This window comes from Bombus bifarius, unplaced genomic scaffold, assembly GCF_011952205.1.
Source record: "Bombus bifarius isolate JDL3187 unplaced genomic scaffold, Bbif_JDL3187 scf7180000007978, whole genome shotgun sequence".
Lineage (NCBI taxonomy): Eukaryota > Metazoa > Arthropoda > Insecta > Hymenoptera > Apidae > Bombus > Bombus bifarius.
Genome location: NW_022884363.1, coordinates 3353074 through 3374712, shown reverse-complemented (window position 1 = coordinate 3374712; position 21639 = coordinate 3353074). Strand labels below are relative to the sequence as shown.

Here is a 21639-nt window from a genome sequence, read left to right as displayed (position 1 = left end):
TCTGTATCTTTCGGTGCAACCCCGTAAAAAGATATTCGAAGGGTGTGCTGCAACCGAAGCGAACATGCGATTTCGAGAAAATTTTACCGACAGACCGAACAGATAGCCAGCCACGGTAAAAAGCAAGACTCCGTGCGAGGCGGTAGGACGGCCGATGGGCTTGAAATATTTTTCGGTCACGGCGGTCGACGCAACAGGTGCACACCCGCTTCTGGCCTCCATTAAAGTGTTTACACGGAGACAAGAACTTTGAACCGTCCGGTTTAATCTCTTAAGCGCTTCCCGGACGCCGGACGCGGTCAGAGGGGAGAAAGCGGATCCCAATGGAGGATGCCAATTATCGGGGAATATTTATGAATTACGTCATCGGTGGCTTTCCAACCATGTGATGTATCGTTCCAATGACTCTCAGTCAACGATCCCGTCAAGGACCACGTTCTATCCGGAAAAACTGGTAGAAAAAAAAACACGACGCGTCGCCTCTTAACGTTCCTCCAGTTCTCTGAACTTAAATCTCTCGATTTCTTTGTATTTTTCCACATTCGCTTTTCCTTGTTTTCTATATTTCTTTTTCTTTTTTACATCTGCTCTAACGGTTCCTTTTCGTCTCTTTTTAACGTGCTCGTACACGGATGTTTGTTTTCGCGACCGGGCCACGAATCGAGCAAAAATCTCGGCTTTCTATTTTTGGCACACCATCCACGACCCCTTCTGTCGTGTTTTCACCTCGTCTGCTCGTTTACGGAATATTCTTGAATATCGAGTACGTTGTGACGCGTTCATTTCTTGATATTTTGACGCGCTTAAGTGTGTCTAAAATATTTGGGTATACTTTAAGCGGACCGATAGCTGGCTTGTCAAAAATGTTTAACGAGGCATTTGCGCCTGCCGACATTGCCTTCTGTTTGAATAGCATGCTCGTCGGTATTTAAACTTATCTCCGTCTCGTTCGGCCAGTTAAATGTTTTTCAATCTTCGCCCTGCGTATGACTGGCCGATAATCTGGCCAACTATGATAAAATTTTCTGCCTTATCGCCTGAAATATATCCGCCCCTTTTTCGTTTACTGTCGGAAATGGACGGCGTAATTTAAATGCCTCGCTCGTAAATCATCCCTAAAAGCTCTAACTGAATCATAAGTTTCAAATAATATCTTCTCTGTTAAGTATTTCCATCGGTTTCTCCTTTTGTATCGTTAAAGACTTTTCCTCGCGCTAAGAATCGACGTTTGTTTCATTCGCCAAGGTGAAAGCAACATTGTCGCTGCGACTCGTTTGATCTTAGTGTTTCAAAGTTCCAAACGCGTTTCATCTCGCGTTTCTCCGAAGTGTCTTTACCGACGTGCGTCATTGCAGCAAACAGAGGATGGAAAACAACATGTTTGGCCTTCATTGTTCTGGCGTTTTACAAAGAACCAGTCGAAAATAAACTTTGTCCGTCTTGAAGTATTAATGCTGGCAAAAATTGCCATTAGCATAAAATAAATCAATGTACTTTTGAATTCTACCTATCCAAAAACATAATAAGACAATGATCAGGAGTACCCGATCAACCTCAGTCCTTCGATTCTAAACGTTGCTCCACAATTTACTTCAAACAGTAGGTAGACATTTTTATTTCGATTTAAGAATCGAGAATGCTAAACATAATCCGCAGAATCTTCGGCCCCAAGATTTTTTTTCCTCGTCATGAAGTTGATCCAAGGCGGACTAGTGCGAGCAGTTGGTTATCGATCACGCGACACGCGTCAGTCTAGACAGATTGACACGGTAACCTATCGGTTAGCCAATAATACTGAAACCTTAGCGGGTCGCGACGACATGTTCCGCAGCCTGTAGTACACCTCAGCTATGCTAAGTTGCGTGAACAACCAATCTGTCAAGCCAATGCTGAATTTCCGGCAATAATGGGGAAGCCTTGCTCGTAGTTCCTTCGCCATCAAAGGAAGGATACTGTTAGACACCGTAGCGATCCGTTCGTTGTGGCGAATAATTTGACGGATCGTTTTCGCGCAGCGAAACCTCACGCGAGGGTAGTTTTCGTCGAAATAGATTCGACGATTGCGGAAAATAATTTACTGCACACAAACTAGTCACTATGGCGATGATGGATACGTAGGCTGAACGTAGTCTGTTGCGATTTTTCGTTGATTATTCGGGGTGGGATTCTAACGAGGAATAGGGGTTGGCTGCGTAATTGCATTTACTCGAAGATTAGACGCGAGTTTTCGTAAAGCGTAGCGATTGTAAATGAATGAGCATCGTTCTTCTATCGTTGTTTCGCGACTTTGTTGTCTTTGTATAACGATAACATATAATCAAATACTTTTTGCGACAGCTTTCAGTTGAAGTGCGACTCGTGACAACAAAGTTGGCCCTCCGAGGAACGTTGGTACATCGAATCTTGGAAATGAAATTGCGTGAGTTGATTAATTTCGATCTCGTACTTGGTGTACTAACAATTCGTCACTTTCGTCAGAACCTTTCACAAACCTCTCTGTCGAAACTATTTATATTTATCTGCATAGGTTCTTTCAAAATTGACTAACATTCAAACTAACACATCATCCATTGAAACGACAAATTATTGAACCGCGGAATTTCCATTAGCAGATCGGAAATTAATTTTGCCAAATTTCTAAATGTCTGGGTAAAAATAGTCCATCGCTTTTTCTCCCCTTTACCTATCAAAACGTGTCTGTTCAGTTAGAAGTTGATCCTGACCAACACGCAGAAAGCTGTTCTCCGTTCTGGTCTTTGCTGGAAATCACGGCGGTCGTTGTCTCGTAGATCCACGCTCTCTTTGCTCTTTGCTCGTGGTCCGATGCTGAAATTCGAGTGCCTCCGGCTGCCGCGGTTCATTCATCATCCCGCGCAACGGAATCCACATAAGTGGAACACCTTTCATCCATCACGTCTCCACCGCCGCGCCGGCCTCCGAGCACGGCCAGACGGCTTCATCCGATTATCCGGATCCGCGGGCCTCGATCTTTATTTCGACCGTGTCCGCTTTCTCCACCGCGCGCGCACGTGCGTTGTTAGCTCCCTCCAGAGGCGTTTACGTGTATTCGCTAAGGTTCTCCAGAATCTACCGCATAGATCATCGGGTTTCTTCGTAGGATGGTTTCATTAGCAGCCAAGATTAGTGGAGAATTCATCGAACTCTGGTTCGTCGTTAAGCTCGTGTTTAATTTTTTCTAGTATTTGATGTGTATCAAGATTGATTTATTATCGCGACGCTTGTAGAATGTTTTGTGTTTGTTGCGAATTTTAATGAACCGTATGGTAATTAAGGTATCCATCTTTCTTTCTTCGGTTGCTTTGGATAGCGAGTAGTTCTAACGAGGTCGATTCTTTTGCGCGTTTTCTGCATTTTTATCGTGGCCTGATATTTTCTGGTGCAACGTCGTTACCGAAGTTCTGTTCTACCGCTGGCCAATACCGCGGCTCGAAGTGCCGTTGATGAGTTGCAAAATTGTTTTATCCGTAGAACCGAAGTCGACTTCAATAACGTGTAGCAGCTTTCGTTTCTAGTAGAATTTGTTTTCGATAAGATTGATTTATCGTCCGCGATTCTTGCCATTGTTTCAGCTTTCGCTCGAGAAGATTGATAGTTTTCGAAGAAATGGCTGCAACTTCTTCTTCCACCGATGTACACTAGACGTTTTTCGTTGTAACATTAAAGTAACAATGCTTCTGCAGAATCATTAAAAATGCAAAGGAATGAACGAGTCTTCCACGAGTCGTTTGTCATCCGGTAAATTGCAACCGTCGAAAAATTCGCCGCCGTGGCGCCCGTGTTTGCAACTCGTAAAATAAACACCTATTTTCTCCGCTCGAGGACGAATAAATCTATCGACGGAGCCGATCATCGGATAAAGCCGGCAGCGATAATTAATTTTCTTGCAATCGGATCCTCGACACGTTCGCAACCCGCTTCTCTACCGTAGAATTATTTGCATAAGTGAAACCAGTTGCGAAAGATAACGCGCAAGGGTACATCTAGGAATCGGTGTCCGTGTCGCATTCGAGGAACACGCCAGGTCTCGTTTCAAACTTTTTTCACGACAATGGCTGACGAATAGAGTCTCGTAAACATAGTCTCGTAAATAGGGATGAGCGATTCACCTATCGTTCTTCAGATTCGAAAAAATTTGAAACAGTAACGCGTAGAATCAAACGTACGATAAACACTTATTATTCAAGTTATAGTATCACGCCAGAATGATTTACTTATAATTCTCAATGAGAATTGATTGTAAAATTCTTCCAAATAAAAAAAAAAGAAAAAAAAAGAAAGTAACGCGTGATCTGAGACAAAGAACTAACGAGAAATTTTTCTTTTTTGAATACGAAAGTTTCTCGAGCTTTCGCCTACGGAATAAGTAAATTCACCTCTGTCGTTTAATGTACCGTGATAACACTGTAATTAGATTTCTAAGAATTACGTCATCAGCTCGTAGCCTTAAAAGTTATATGTTTGGAATGTAAAGAGGGTCAAGCAGTGAAAACACAGACGTGGAGAGTAAGCAAACGAGGAAGTTTCGGATATACATCGAACCGAGGTCGGGAAGGTGTCTAAAATCAGAGGAAAACGCGCACAGTTGTGTTTTCTTTCCGCGAATTCGTGTTCCCCGAAAGCGGTGCGATCTTTTACAACGAGGTCAAGACTTTAGAGTGGCGTTCATCGAGAGCCACTCAATTTACGCAATCTCGCGTCCGACAAACGAGCGGCCAATTTTTTCCGGGAAGTCATTCGCGCGGTGATTTACGAAAGCCACACGGCGGGCGGTTAAACGCGCGCGGCCACATCGTTTGCCGATGCAAATCAATTTTTAGACGCGGCCACATTTTACCGCGTCGCAAAAGCGGCAGTTATTCCTTGAAAAAATCTTGTCTTTTCCGTGGAATTGTAGCTACGGATAAAATGAAATCTTTTGAAAATTGTATCCAGAAAAACAGAAGAAATAAATACCGATCTCTAACAGAAAAACGTTTTGTAAATGGCTCCAACGCCTTATTTTCTTCCTCGATGCTTACACCATTGAGTCATTGACACGTTATTCAAGAAGTTTCAGACCATTTCAACGAAGCTGGGAACGATTTCGAGCCGATTTGTCCAAGCCGTTCCTGTTTGAGATCCGCGAACCGGTCCGCGAAATCGGTTCCCGAAATCTTAGCGTTCCGCGAACCACCGTAAATCCGTTTATTGCGCGTTGCCTCGCCTTATTATCTGCCCACACAGCCGCACCGAAAATACATTCCAGGCCATTCCTTACCACTTTGAATCGCGTTCAGTTGCGTCGAATTGCGCCGCGCTTGCGTCCGCCGCGATCCTTATTTGCACGCACTCACGGATCCTCCGCGGGTGTCTAGTTGCGACTCGATGGAATACGACTAAACGCTTTGCTGAAAGGATAGGTATTTACAGTGTAGACTACTATGGTCAGGGCAAAAGCAAATTTTCATCACTTTTTATTGTCTTGAAACAGTAGCGCGTCACAAAGCCCACTACTTCAATTTCTATGATAACTTTATTTAATAAGACTTCTACTACGTTTACGCATGATAAGATAGGAATCTTTAGAAGTGATGGACTTAGATTAAGTCCCTTGATTTTAGCCTACTGTATTTGTTAAGTTATTTGGTAATGAAGATCCTAGTTAAAATATACCCGTTCTACCATTCACACTTAAATTTACCGCTATGGTCTCTTCGAAGCTATAATGAATTTTCTTAAACGAAAGGTAAGTTTCACCATCTCCCACTTAAACCACAATCATAAACCACAGCGTAAGTTCATCGACTAACCCCAAATAAACAGAATTCGTTCACGCTTCTCAATCAGAATCTCTGTTCGATTTTCTTTCAATTTCCTTTCCTTTCTTTCCTAACACAGTAATATCTAATTTATCACGTTCTTCTGTTCTTCCTTTCAGGATTCCGACGCGGACAGCGATTCTAGCGTTGCATGTAATTCCGTGATCGTAAGTAGAGCCCAGGCTACTTTATTTCCGCGTTGTCCCTTCCGAGGTAAATGTCGAACGTTTTCCCGAGGATCGGTTCGGGCAAACGTGCTAGACAAAAGAGCGAACGCGAGAAAACTAGTCACGTTTGCTCGAGCAGACTGTATAGGGATTACTTATTTACCTTTATTGTACAATCGTGTGCGTCGATATTGAAAAACGTGGCTTCTCGAAAGCCGCAAAATGAACGCACGTGTCGCCAAGAGGACAAATTCCAAGGTATCGCGTTTATTCTTTACCTCGTCCTCCAAGATTTTACTAAGTGATTTTTGCAAATTCTACAAAGTCTACGAGCTTATTGCACGAATAAGGCGACGGCGATAAGGTGTTTTTTTATACGAACATAAAATTATTAAAAAAATTAATAGCACCTTATAGAGAAAGAATTCGGGAATTTCTATCACATAAATTATTTTTTAATGTATTTATCACGCATCAGTGATTTTGTTGGCGAGCACGCGACAAAGAGCAGGCCTCTCGATAACCTACATATTTGAAGTTCAACTGCTACAGTTAGAAACATAAAAGTCTGAAGATCGTTTGTTTTTTCTCGTTTAGTGACTAAAGTTTAGTCTGACGGAAGACTAGCGTTGTAATCGTAATTCTCCAACATCACATCAGCGGTAGTTATTTTAAAACGTTCCTGTTATTACCGAGTAAATATTATTCCACTGTTTTCCCTAATTATAGCGAACGAATAATTGAACTCGATAAACCGTGTTCGCGAAACTCTAATGTTTATCACGGCTTATTTTGTAAACAAATTTAATCTGGACACGAGTCGACGAGAGTCGAAAGTTAAATTTCCGTTTCCTGTTAAACAACACCGTGACACCGATAAAATCGTGTATCGACTGATTCATGAATGATAAATCCAACATCAAACAGAAACAACAGGATGGAGGGGAGGGGAGTTCTTCGAACAAGAGGAATACATCATCTACAGAGAATTCCAAATTATAACTTTATAGCGTTGACACGAAATTGAACAACAATTTGTGAAAGAAATACCAACAGTTCCTAATAAATTACCACGAATTATCGTTCTCCTTAAAAATAGGTGCCACCCATAAGTTAACTTTTTACATTCATGACCTCGTTTTAAGCATTTTATCAATTCGTTCGAACAAAGATTTCTAGAAACCTCGCACAATTTCTCTCAAAATAAACACTTAGTCCTTTTAATTAGTTATATTTAAAGGACCCTTGAGTCTTTCCAATTACGTCATATTGAAGTCCTCGCGTCTAATTATAAAATGACATTAAAATGGGAAAGTCAACGAAAATGTACGATGCTTAACGAGCTTCTCGATCGACAGAATTGCCTCACAGAATTACCAAAATTCACGTTATGTAATATCAGTGTGCTATTCAAAGTTATTCAAGAGAAAGGGAGGTAAATTGAATTGCATGCGACTGCGACAAAAATGTTGCGCCAAACTCGGCTGGTGTAGCGTCGACAAATGGCGGCCACCGGCTGAAGAAAGCTCCTCCGCCTCTCGATATACCGGTATCTAGCTACGTTTCGCATAAAGACGGTCTTCTCCCCGTTGCCCGTCTTCCATAAACCCGTTGTTGCCTCATCCGACAAAAGGCATTGTTCTTGCGAGGCGGCGCAACCGAATAATTGCCTTATCGACGCGGCGCAACTTTCCTGAATTGCGTACTTGTTGCACCGGGACCGGCTCCCTTTACGCTCCGTGCACAGCCCTCGCGCTCGCAACTTCTCTTTCAGCCACGTGGAACCACGTCGACGGCATACGAAGACGCGATACGTTTCTCGTATTTCAACCCCCTGCTCTCGCGCTCCTCCCCTCCTTGTCCCATTTCCACGCCAGAGACATATAATACAGCTACATAGATTTCGAAGCGTCGACTCAAGGGCGGGAAATTAAGTAGAAAATTGTTCCTTAACCTCTTAGGTACGATGCGAATGTCATCTTATATTACGACGCGCCACTATAGTGGCTCACTCCACTGACTTGTTCGTTCATCGTTTAAACTAAATGATCTTTTTCATTTGTTTTACTTCACACTTTTTTTGTCCTCGCAATGTTTTATAACAGTGTTGACGATATACAGGTAGAATATATAGTCTTTGTTTTTGATACACCAGTGTCAAATATCAATTGTTGCTTTCCGTTAAAATAAATATACCGTTATTAGATGCTCTTTTCGACATACCGATCCGTATCCTTATAATTTTTTAGAATCTTCAACCTGAAAATGTCGCTACAAGATAGAAAACGAAGAGCAATTTGCTACAATTCATAATATACAAAATATAAAATTATGAAATTGAAAATTTTGGGCTTGAATATTATTTTTTACAGAATTGATTATGATATTTGTTAATATCTCGTCAAGATACCTTAGATTTAACAAAAAATCATCGTACTGCATTAATTTAAAAAGCTACTGCTGAGATAGTGTAGGTGCTAGCAGTTTTAAGACGCAATTTCAATTTTTGACCTGTTCGTAAGGCGTCACCACATGCGGTCATTACCCCCACTCCGCAGCTGTATCTACGTCCTTCTTATACCAGAATTTTATAATTTTTATTAAAGCACAATCAATCGAAATTTTTTTTCTGTAAACTCATTATGTTTCTTTCTATAACCTATTTTTCGCATCTTTATTTCTTTGAACAATGATGCTCAATTTCTCACGAGTTTCAAATGCATACATCGCATTTCTAATGACCTTCCATTACCTTACTTCATTTTCTACCTGCTACAACAAGTTCCATTAGACGTCTCCGTTAAATCCGATTAACACAGGTAATACATTAATTTACCCAGAAACCTTTCCGAACAAATACCGTTTTACGACAGTGGCTACATACCTGTTCAAATGATAAAAATTGACATATTCATCAGCAAGCAATAAGTTATGTGAATCTTCGTTGGAGACCTTCATGAATCTGTTTAAATGTTCTTGTCACAAACAATTAACTACTCGATAACAATCGAAAAGAAGTTTTTCATTAATCGAAGTCCAGATCTTAATAGCTTTATATTTCACAATTTAAATTTTACCGAATTTTTACCGAATATCTAAATATAAAATAATATGGTATAAAAATAACATGAAATTACAATAAATAATCTCGTAAAATACAAACTATACATTATTCGGAGGAGGCGTTTCAGATAGAACTTGTCTTATTTCGTGAGGAACATCTGACGACGGTCGCAGATCATATCTAGGTGGTCGCATTTCCGAGACTTGAGTGTGGTCTTTGTTTTTCTAAATAGTAGGATACATTTTTAGACGCTATTCGATGCAGTTTTTAATTCTCTACAGAAGAGTATACAGGTACTTGATTTGAAAAATGAATAGTTTAAGAGATATCTTAAATTTAATATCGTAAGACTTGTCGTATGAATGACAAGGAAAGATAAAAGAGCGTTTACAATTTTTAAGCTTTTATTCATATTTATACAGTTACAATACTAATATATATACCAAAATACAAATATGTACATAAAAGTCTCGCAAGAGATACTAATTATTCCGGATCGACGTATCCCAAATTCAACCAGTGTATTGCCATGTCTTTCGGGGGTTCTGTCCAGTTCAAATTCAACAGCAACTTCGCGGGCATTACTTCTCCTGGCGAAGAGTCGATGCTCGTCAAGATTCCTGACCGTCCTTTCATAGTGATTTGGATCACATGATGTATCGTCCTTTGGTTCGCTTGTTCACGTACACCTATCAGGCGGATCTTCCTGGCCCATGGTGCCATCTTCTGGAACTTCCGCGGCAACAATCTAATCATTGTGACGTGTCGGTGGATTTCTGTTCCGAAGTCGATTAACAGAACATTGAAGCCCGTCTCGGTTTCTTGAAGTAAGACAGCTCTCACCCACATTGCAGCACCTTGAAAACTTAATTGCACTGCAGCGAGTGCTCCTGGTACCAAATGCATCCTGAACGGCCAGTACGCCCTGGGATGCGCGTTCAACGTCGAAGTGAGTTCTTCGTTTATCTTACATCTGCCTTCTATCCGTACCCACATCGTAGTAGCCGTCTCGACTCGTGCCACTTTAACACGAACCCCATCTCGGAACTTCTTGTGCGTCAAGTGTAGAATGTTCATGTTTCACCAGATTCGTTTCGAGATTTCGAAAAATTTCAATTGTCGGTGTTCAACTGTACTCGATCGTCTAGTCACTTCTAAGGGAAGACAAGGCTTTGGACCTGACAGGAACTCGGACTGCCCTTATATAGGGGTAGTACTGGTAGGTATTAGGTAGGGGGTATTTGTTCACCATTTAAACTAAATGATTCTTTTCATTTGTCTTGCTTCACACTTTTCTTGTCCTCGCAACGTTTTATTACAGTATTAACAATATACAGACACAATAGATCTATAGCTTAGTGGTATAACATGTGGATGGTTACCCTTCTTATTATTTGATTGATTTATTTCTTTAGTGTGGTGAGTGTTTGTATGTCAGATTATGTCCTTTGTGAGATCTGTTGGGTATTTCCTTCTTAATCTTCTTTCTATGCTTGATGTGTTGATTGTTTCCGGTACCAGCCGGTTCGTGTGCGTTGCTATTCTTTCTCTCTGTACCTTATTACACATTTGCTAATCTCCTCCTTGACCGTTGGTATTCCCAGGTCTTTCCGAATGTCCTCGTTTCTAACGTACCATGGGTCGTTTACTATTGTTCTAAGAATTTTAGCTTGCATTGCCTGTATTTTGGTTATATGGCTCATTGTTGCCGTTCCCCATAGCGGTATTCCGTACGTCCAGATTGGTTTTATGATCGTTTTGTATATTTGTAATTTATTTTCTATACTTAGTTTGGATTTTCGACTTGTTAGCCAATGCATTTGTCTCCTTGCTGTCTGCATTTTGTCTGTTATTGATTTGATACGCTGTTTCCATGTGAGTTGTGTATATATGTGGAGTCCTAGGTATTTGACTTGTCTTGTTTGTATTATGTGCGTGCCGTTCAGAAAGAACCGTTTGGTGGTATCTGTTTTCGCAGTGTGAATGTAATATGGTTACTTTATGCAAGTTTTCTTTTTTTATTTAGTTGTTTATATCCACAATTTGTCCGATTTGGATATTTGGTAGAATATTTTATACAAGTTTTTTTTTTATTATTTATTTATTTACATTTTACAATTTGTCCAGTAGGACATTTGGTAAAATATTATAGCTTAGTGATATAGCAATATAGCATGTGGATGGCTACCCCCAGTGGGATACCATCTCTTTATGCAAGTGGCTAGAATGTCTGACTTGTTGCTCCTCTTCTTCTGTCCAAAATATTTCGAAGATGAACTTTTTAAATAACGATAGATATATCACATTTTCTGCTATAGTGGTTCTGCAAACTTTATTATCTTATTTGTTGGTAGATGTTTGGGTATGATTCTGTATGAAAAATTGTTAATCGTTTAAATTTACTGGCAACGAACAGAGAGCAGTCAAATACTGATTCTCACTCAATAGAAACAGAATAAGAAACCAGTATCGCGTAATATTGTTTGTTCAAACAATCGTGTTCCCATTGCTAGATCGCAACAAGTTCAAGCTCCTAATACGACATAAGAAGAGGCACGCGTGGAATTTCTCGTAGATAATAACCGAATGCGCGAGCCAGCCGGCTAATTAACCGAAATCGGCTCTAGTCGAGGCAGCGTGGAAAGAAAAGTGGATCAAGCTTCGTGCAGAAAGTTCCGTTAGCGGCGTTACATAAAGATTTCTACCTAGTACTGCTATAAATAGGCCTAAATGCGCGAAGATGGATGCACAAGAAAAGGGACGACCTTGTCGCGTCCATCTTCGTAGATTTCTAAGAAAAACGTATCGTTCCGCCAACCGAAGAACCCCAACACGGCGAAAAAAAAAAGAAAAAAGGAATAAAAATACGACGTAGACGGCGCGAATAGCTCTAGGATACCGGGAAACGGTTGTGCAATTCCGTATAAACGCGGAAGATGTCCGATTCTGCTAAGAATAATAGATCTCCACCGTTTTCTCCTCCATACGTACGATTCAGATAAAAATCGTGGTTAAAGTAAAAAATAGAACTAACAGATTAAATATTAGAAGGGAAATGACAATAGAAAAATCTAATGAAAATCCCGCATACCGTAAAAGAATCAAAGTATCAGCCTGAATGAATTTGAACGTTGATTTTCGTTCGACAAGGTAAATTGTACCATTGAGAATCATCAGGTTTCCTAGTTCATGAATGATACAATAATTTTTTCTAACGAGACTTCGTGATTGTTTCGGTATATCCTTGACGGCGTTTGTTAAATAACGAAGCGAAGATCTGCTGCAAAGGCTAAGTTTGAATAATTAAATGGTTTGTCGTGCGCGCTGTCAATATTGTATCTTTCATTATTCATCGTAGCTCGTGCAAGTATGTCAACCATTTCCGTGATTGAAGCTTATAAGAGGAAACCGAGAATATATTCTCCAGTCATTGGATTATGCTAATGTGCTATCCCCGTCGTATACGATCAATTTGGACTTTTACCGGACAGACAGTCTGTCGCGTCGGTTTCCAGCCAAACGACTCTCGATCGAATTTTATCGAACGAATCGTACACGAGTCGAGAGCGCGTAAAAAAGAAACGACGAGTTGTAGTTTCTTGCGCACTCGTTATTCTGCTCTTTCGAACATTCGTACTCATAACGAACAATGTCATTGAGTCACGGTCGTGGGACAGAGGAGCAACAGGAAGCGCTCTTCCCGTTTTTGTGTTGCTAAGGTCTCTTCTCGTTCTCCGCATAATCTTGATCGGAAACGATGCGCAGACAATCGCAGAATCTCGGATGGTAATGCAAGCAACTCGAGTGACCGCACTTTGTCACCTCGTAGAACGTAACAATCACGACTACGCATAATTCTAGACACGCGAACTATCCAACAAAATAGAACTATCTCCTAACGTTAAAATCTTTAGAAAAGAAAATGGAAGTAACTCGTTCTTTATTCTTAATTATTTTCTCAACGTATCGTCGTTAAGGATTTTTCAAAAGTAAAGAAACTATCAACTCGTCTTTCTGTATTCTCGTTAAATACACCCTCGAAATAGTTAAAAGCCAACAGAACGGTGTTTACTATCGCGAAATATGCCACGAGTAACGGAGTAGGTTTTATCAACTGACATCGCAGGAAATTGAGAAACATAACGATTCTCTCGGAAATCGCGGTGACATCCGGTATGGTCGAATTTTACGAGGCCTGTTAAGCTATGCAAGTGCATGACGCTTATCGTACCATCGAATGTCGTAAACTTTTACGGTATCGCATCTTCCCAACAAAGTAATTTCAGTTTCGTTACGTCCTCGTTAAGGGGTATAGCCGAATAAGCATGTTAAAAGTGCTGCCAAACCAATTTGATCTGATCGTATATCGTTCGACAGATCTCTCAAAGAAAACCCCATTCAGTAAAGTATCAGGCCACTACCTCTACCTACAAAGGTAGGAAGGCAATTACAAACACAATTTACAGTTTAAGCTCCATTCCTCTTGTTGTGTTTAATGAAAAATTGTGAAGAAAATTGGGGATATTCTATGTCACTGGGTAGAATAAATGTCTGTGAACTTTTTTAAAATTTCTGTCTGCAAATATTTTCAAAAGCGGATTTTATATTGAAATTGTCAAATGACAGTTTTATTATGATTAATAAGTCCGATAATTCTTTACATAAACCAGAATCCATCCCTCGGTCAAGACGGCCACTAGCTGTGCAAATATAATTAGTCGGGCCGCAATAATCCTAAGCAATTGTCTCAAAACTAAGCAGTTTTATTCTATACCGTCGAGGCCCTTACTTGTTGTAGAATATCTTCATGTCCAGATGTTCCTTATAGTTATTGTTCAATCAAGTAAAAAATTGGTGTTTCCCATGCTCAGCGGTTACTTAACCCGCAATTGACCGGTGGTGGGGCGACCAACCCCCAGCAATAGTTTTCCTCTGTGACAACATCGTCACCGAACTTCGCTAGTTTATTAGCCTTAGACCAGTCAATATCTTCATTGGTTTTTCGTTCGTTGATTAGTCATCAGTTGTAACTTACTATTTACACGTCTCTGAGAATACGTTTATACGCACGACGCGTGACTATTTATATCTACGAAACCGTTGGATTAAAGTGTATATTACAACCTGTTACTTCAGTATTATAATCAGTCAACCACCTCTATTATCCTAATCGAAATAGGAGATTAACCAATTCGTGGCATCGAATATCTAATCGTAACGAGAATTTTCGACTCTCCTTGACGCGATTTCATTTTTTTTTTTCAGTTCATTAGTTTTTGTTTCATATTTTCAGAGTTCTTCGATTGAGCTCTTCAACGTTCTTTCAACGAGGAAACGCTTTGTGTTACGTCGCGCGATTCAGATCAGACTACATCTCTACCCGGATTCTCTAATATCAGAGCAATCCATTTCTTCGTCACCTATATCGTAAGCAGCGGAATTACGAACTTGTGTTATTGTGCAAAGTTGTTGGAAATATACAGGGTGGCTGGTAACTGGTGGTACAAGCGGAAAGGGGATGATTCTACGCGAAAAAAGAAGTCAAAAATATAGAATAAAATTTTTTTTTTAATTTTTGTTTTCTTTTTAAATTTTTCCATCGAGACGACGATCTACAGTGAGATCCGTTATAAGAAGACGTGATAAAGTGCACGCGTACCGAACGAAAATTCAAAGTCGATTTTCTCGAAAACAAAGCCTCAAACAAAAAATTTTTATTCTATATTTTCGACTTGTTTTTTCGCGTAGAATCACCCCCTTTCCGCTTGTACCACCAGTTACCAACCACCCTGTATAGTTTATAACATTGTTAATCGCAGCGTTATACCACAACAACCACCCCTATTGTCTTAACGGAAATCAGGGGATCGATCGATTCGCGATGTCGATTCTTAGAATCGTAACGGGAATTTACGACTCCCGTTGACGCGCTTCCTCGCGATCGCGTCTCCCCACGATCGGTCGAAATTCCAGTTTGATTTCGTTAAATTTTTCTCGCCTTTATTTCTATCTCGATCAACGAACAATAAATTATCAATGATAAATTAAAATAAAGAAAATTATCGGTTGCAACAAATTATAAATAACTTAATCTTCAAAAGGTGAAGTACGACTAATGAGTGGTTTTCAAGCTCAGAAAACTGCAAAGATGAAAACGATTATCTTGTTTTAGTCGTCATACTGTCGTTACCTTCTCTATCAAAACAGTCATCGTGATTTAATCGCAGGAAGATGAACGCGAAGGCTTGTCAACGCGATCTCACATCAATTTGTTATGGCTGGCGTCGATTTCCCAGGAAAGAAACCGAGAGAGAAACATAGAGAGTGGCGGTTAATCGCGGCGATACAATCGATCGCTGACAACTTCAAGGAGAATCGATCATGTGTTTCTTCTTCCGTGGAAGATTTCAGCGAAACAAAATTGATTACTCGGACGCTCGATGACTTTTCGCGCGAAGGTAAAACGAGGGAGGAAAGGCAGAGGAGAAAAGAGGCGAATGGGGTGTCGAAGAAAATGAGGTGAGATTAGACGTTGAAATCCCGCACCCCTTGAGCAAACTCGATAACATCGATTCCCTTAAGTGTAAAATTAAAATCACTCGGTGTGCCAATATTAGCTCGCCCCGATGGATCTTATCGGTGAAAAATTTATAATTTGGCGGATGCTAAGGAGACGCAAACAGATCGGTGTAACTGCGATTCTGTTGTCCTTCGTTAGCTACTCTAAGTGTTTCTTCTTCGTCCTTGGCTGACTGCTCGAAACGGCACGTGGGCTAAAATTTCAATATCGACACGAAGGTTCTTACGTTAGTGACACTAAAAAAGTGAAATGTCATGTTGTTTACCGCGAGTACAGTACGATTATACTTTTTTTTGGACCAATAATAGGTAGATTATATGTATGTAGTTTATATTATTGGTTGACTCGAGGTGTTTACGATGTCCGGTTAAAGCGATAAAGCTGTCACTTCGGTATAACAAATCTTTCGTAATATTATTCATACATTATATTTCACATTTACTCGGAAATAGTTTGCATCCGATGATTTTTCTTCGTACACCTTCATAAATTGCAGAGCTTACCATATCACAGAGGATATAAGATGGAAAGCGTGTCTCTTCAGTACGTATACAGAACTTTCTTCTTTCTTAAGCCGATCCACGTGAACGCACGGACACCAAAGGATAATGGAAGCGTCGAAGGGAAACGGGCTCGTGGCGTCGATAACCTGGGATAAAATAATTCCAGCTCCATCAGGAAGCTAATCTCAGGAGGGTTAATCAGCGACGAAGGCCAAGGAGCCTCGGCGAGTTGACTTTCGAGCCGGTAAACTTATTCCGCGGGCGTGCCAACTTCAAAAAGGAGAGTGGCGTCGGTGTAATTACCGGACTGGATGGACGAGAGGCCCGGATTCCCGAGGGACATCGTGACAAGAGGGCAGGCCTATCGACGAGAGGGACTCGATTCTCTCTCGTCCTTCGAATCCCGTCTAGCACCGGTCCTAACTAAATCCCCCTGGCCAGATGAAAGGGAAACTCCTCGTTTCGGATCGCGCTGCTTGTTTTTCTTCAGGGAATAATTTATGGGGCCGCGTTTAGCGAACAACCGAGCCGGTAGCAGGGCAAAAAACTTTCGAACGTAAATCGACGGAGAAAATCGTGCCACTTCTCCTGCTGATAACGAGACGTCTAGGTTGGCGTGGTTGGAGAGAACAGATAAAGGAAGAAGAATGTTTTTTGTGATTTCCCGCGGGCGATTCCTCTTGGTCAGCCGACTGTTTGTTGCTCCACTGTTTGGTATCTTGAAATTTGTGTTCGTCCCAATTAGCCAATAGGAAATTCGAAGAGCTATGCAAACGTTCGGTGAGGAGTAGCGTGGGCTATTTTAAAAGCTAGAAACGTCAATGATCGACTCTTGACTATCAATTGTGTGCGTTCTTCGCGTCATCGCGTCATTAGTCTCATCGAGCACGATGGAAGAAAAAAGGGAGCGAATAAAAACAAGGCGCCTGTTGAACGTTCCGACAGGATGACCAGTCAGAAATACGCAGACGATACTGCTGTCTGTTTCATTGCGAATGTTATACGTTCACCGAAACGATTACATCAGCGCGGAAATTATTGTTTCCGATTCGAAACGTACTACGCAGCATCGTGTATACGAATCGCGTAACAGAATTCTTGCGTTCCACAAGAAATTCTGTTTCGTAAGAGAATTTCCGCTTCAGAGGCTGTCCTTGCCAGCTATTTCGACGAGCGATCCGATCGATGCTCATTACCGATCGTTTCGTCGGCTAGGTTGTTCGAATTCTCTCGATTCTCGATTTCCGGATATCCGTTTACGCAAACGGAAGCCGCGAATTACATTTCCTCGTTCTTCCAGATTTTCACGCGGACTTTCGTTTATCCCGAGCGCGTTGTCCGATTTTCTTCGTCGTCGTAACGTAATAATCGATCCATTTCGAAAAAATCATACCCGTTCATTCGATCAGATAGGATAGCACGATCTATGCAAAGTAACGAGCAAATTAGATAATGTTTCCTGAACGATAAAATAATAGCATAGAGCACGTAATGCCACAGTAGAGCAAGGATTCATTTACGTGCGCCTTCCACGACGCCGCTAATGGATACGTGTGCATTAGCGTCGCTGTTAATATTAACCCTGCGGCACGATGGGAATTTAAGCAGCGGTGACGTTTCATTTACAAACAGAAGGATATAACGAAACCGCGCTGCTTACTCGATAATTGCACCTATACGAACCGACCGAGCAACGTGTCGTTAACAAACTACCGAAATACTTATAGAAACTTCTACCGAACAGTAAGTAAAATTGAATCTATCCGGAAAAATACACAAGCAAACTCGTAAGAAATCCAGAAAGACGAATATCTGCTGCAGTTGTTTTGCCAACTCTGATAGTTTCAATATTACTAAACCTTTAACAGGATAAATCTAAGAATAGTTCTATCATTAAGAGCGCATGTAATTCCCGAGGAAATCTCAAGATTAATGTATTATAAGCATTAAACTACGAATTCGTTGAAAAGGGGAACGCAGAGAAGCAAAGAGAAGCACAGGGTGACGCTATGAAGAAGAAGAGAAATGCTCGTGCCTCGTGTACGATTTGAAATTATCTAATCGAGCAAATTTATTAGTTGGGCGCATGTAATAAATCGGCGAAGCATGAGGCAATTCTCTCCACGTACGTTTGATTATATGTACATATTACATATCATTAAGACGAGGTTTAATTAAACTCGAGGCGCGTGGCGTGCAATAAATGACGCGAAAGAACCTTGACACGCAGCGCGTGTCATTCAGTCCACCGTGTGTACTCGTTTCTATTAGGCGTTATGCGCAAACAATTGACCCCGTTTCACCCGTCGTGTGTACATTATGTTCAGGAAGCGAACTACGCGACCGTGTTTCTCAAAGTTCGTGAGACCTGTTTTATATCCGATCTTCTTCCATTTTCCTGGTTTTTGCCTCCTTTCGTTCAGAATGGTCTCAGCGAGGGTTAAACTTCTTAAACAAAATATTTTCTTGAATACATCGTTCGTACAAATGAAACTTAACGATAGCTGCGGTTTCTTGATGAAACCGAGGGGCGTTTGCATTGAACGATAAAGGTATCGAGGGGAAAGTCACTATAATAGATACTCTAGTAGGAAAGGGATGCTTTTAAATGAGAATAAATTTTAAAGGGAAATCTAGACAAAGATCTAAAGAAGAAGAAGGAAATCCAAATAAGAAAGTAACAGATAGTTACATAAATATTTCTTTTCATTACAGATCAAAAGGATAGGATTAGTTGCGTGTAATCTTTTACGCATTTAAACACGATGGAATAATTCTTGCGCGTGTAATAAAAAATTTGAAGTGACAGAAAATATCGCGTTACAAATAAGGCTTAAACATTTCAGAGTTTCTCATGCGAGGAAAACGATCAGATAAGCTAGTGTTACCACTCACCAGCCACGAGGTTTGACAAAGACGACTTGAAATGCGACGTGCGTTACTAGAATCGACGCGCATACGGTTCCCATACGGTGTCGCGTGTAAATAATCGACCTTATTTCACTCGCGGTGCGTGCATTATCTCCAGGAAGTGAGCCATACGCCACTGCTTTTCCACAAATTTGTGAACTGGAAGGGTTAGATAACGATATCGTCGATCCCCGGACGCTTTTCACCAGGATTATTTCTTATTTTCGTGCCAACCCCGTCAAACGTCGACCACTTTTTCCATTATTATCGCGACGTTCCTACGCTATCGAGTTTTCATTCGTATCGATCGACGGCCGGCTATTTATTCGACCGAAATTAAAATTATTATCGTGAAATATAATTTCTACTCAGTGCAAAGTAGAATAAATACGAATTTCTACCATGTCTATTTCCTCTGAATTTCGAAAATAAATTCCCACGTAAACTACAAATATCGGGCGAAGAAAACGGAAGTAAGAATGAAAAAAAAATTCCTCGAACAAGAAGAAAGTGTTTTCCACGAACGGAATACTGATCAGTAGCATGTACGAGAAATACCTGGAGCGAATCGAGTCGTGCTAGAGCCACGGCGATTACTTATTTGCTCTGTTAACGAGGTTTCCACGGGGGCGAGAAGTCTGGCGTCGCTTTAACGAAGCTCGTAGCACGTACGGCGTAGACATTAGCCGGTGACAGGACAGGCAAAATCGAAAACACGTTGCACCATCGTTGGCCAGTCACGTATCGGACCGCGTTGATCGTCGTTCACCGGTAATCTTATTTCGTCGTTGCGGCGTACGCGAAAAAACGCCGTGGTAATCGACGGACCAGCCGGAAAAATGCCAATTGGAAACACCCATCTGTGGAAAGAGCGTCGTTGCTGAGTCAAATAGAACTAAATGATAGTTCGTGTTTCGGGATAGTCTTCCTGGAAGCCTTCCTGTCATCCTGTGAAGTTCAATCTTCCGATTTTACAACCGTCTTATTCGTGATGCGAGTGTAAATCGTCTTTACGCTGACAAATGCTGTAGAGAAACATACGTGTGATGGACAAAAAAAAAAAAAAAAGAAGCGAAAGAAAACAGCGTCCGTGTAATTGTATCGTTTGGGACACGAGTTCCGAAAACTCGAAGCCAGCTCGTAATTAACCGAATTCTGGAAACTTGTATCTCTCTACGTCTACCCTGTTTGATTCATTTTTTTTTATTTATTTATTTATTTATTTACATTTTACAATTTGTCCAGTAGGACATTTGGTAAAATATTATAGCTTAGTGGAATAACAATATAACATGTGGATGGCTACCCCCAGTGGGATACCATCTTCGAATATTTGATTCATAATGACGAATGTATTTTCGACACACGTTTGCATGAATTGCAAAATCTTCTTTTTTCTAGTTCTGAACAATTTGTCGAAGAGGGTAACGATGGATTTTCTACATCGTTGGAACAACGAACGCGAATCGGCGCGCCTCCGAATCGATCAAAACTACTCGGCACGGAGTTTTCATTCATCGCTATAAATATGAATGAACACCGGCTGCCGTTAAAAGAGTCGACGACCTTTTTTCGGTTTCCCGCGTGACGTTACGCTCCTATATATAGCTCCTCCTTCCTGCATGCGACTGATGAACGGCGAAAAAATACACACGTAGGACGATTCTTCTTTCCGATCGATCGATGCGACCGACGTCTAACTTTGAACAACTGTTTTTCATTTGTATCTAACAGATCTCAAGGTCAAATTCCGTTCGTTCAAGAGAATGGTGTGCTTTTTGCTTTGTAAAGAGAGAGGAATGACCCTGAAGACGTTTTATCGTCTTTTTTACGGTTCTTTTAAATTCGATGTTCGTGACCTTGAATGACCTTGCGTTATAGGTCGTTAAACTTACGGACAAGCGTCATTCCATGGAACGGAGGACATAAAGCTTCTCGTGTTAAGACAAAGATCACCTTGAAATTGTCATTCCTCACTGTCACTCTGAAGGTAATTATTATCGTTCGTATAACGTTTCGAAACTCGCGCATTGTTTTGAAATTCTCCCTTCTAATTGAGTCGCTCAGTCTGCTATTGTCAAACTTTGAAACATCGCTAATAACTTTGGAATTCAGAATTTGATAGATACGCTTCTTCGATCGTCTGACGAAGAATTTCTCGACGATCGACAATAAAATACGACTCGACACGATTTCTAGGACTCTGTTGGCGTTTCCTCGAATGCAATTTATCGTAATAACTATGTGCCCGTAGCAAACGACGCATTCTTGTCGAGGTTTGTCTATAATTATGGCGCTTACCTAATGCACCGAGTTGGCGCCGGCGGAAAATTCAAATTTTACATAATCATTTAATAATATCGTCATTATACATGGTATAGGGGACACTCAGTGTGCTCTAACAATCAACCTGACCGACAACTTCGAAATACAAAAGCGACCAAGCATCGGGCTGATTAGCGAGACCAAATGTCGCGTCTCGACTATGACGTTCGACCGTTTCCGGTCTTATCGATTTTATCGTTCGAATCGTATTGGTTTCCTAACGGCCAGCGGTCGTCGAACAGTCGGCGTTCCTCTTTCCACATGACGTTGC

General features: G+C 40.9%; 1 protein-coding gene across 4 annotated transcripts in view; it reads left to right on the top strand.

The window, feature by feature from the left end:
- The window catches only part of LOC117204525 (3-phosphoinositide-dependent protein kinase 1), a 407721-nt gene that overhangs the window by 267314 nt on the left and 118768 nt on the right, over positions 1 to 21639 (top strand). For 2 of the 4 annotated variants that reach the window (XM_033442017.1, XM_033442018.1), the window contains one exon: positions 5939 to 5986. The exons of the other annotated variants lie outside the window; for them this stretch is intronic. In XM_033442017.1, coding sequence (XP_033297908.1) covers positions 5939 to 5986 — 48 coding nt within the window. The remainder of the gene's footprint in view (positions 1 to 5938; positions 5987 to 21639) is intronic. 4 annotated transcript variants of the gene reach the window in all.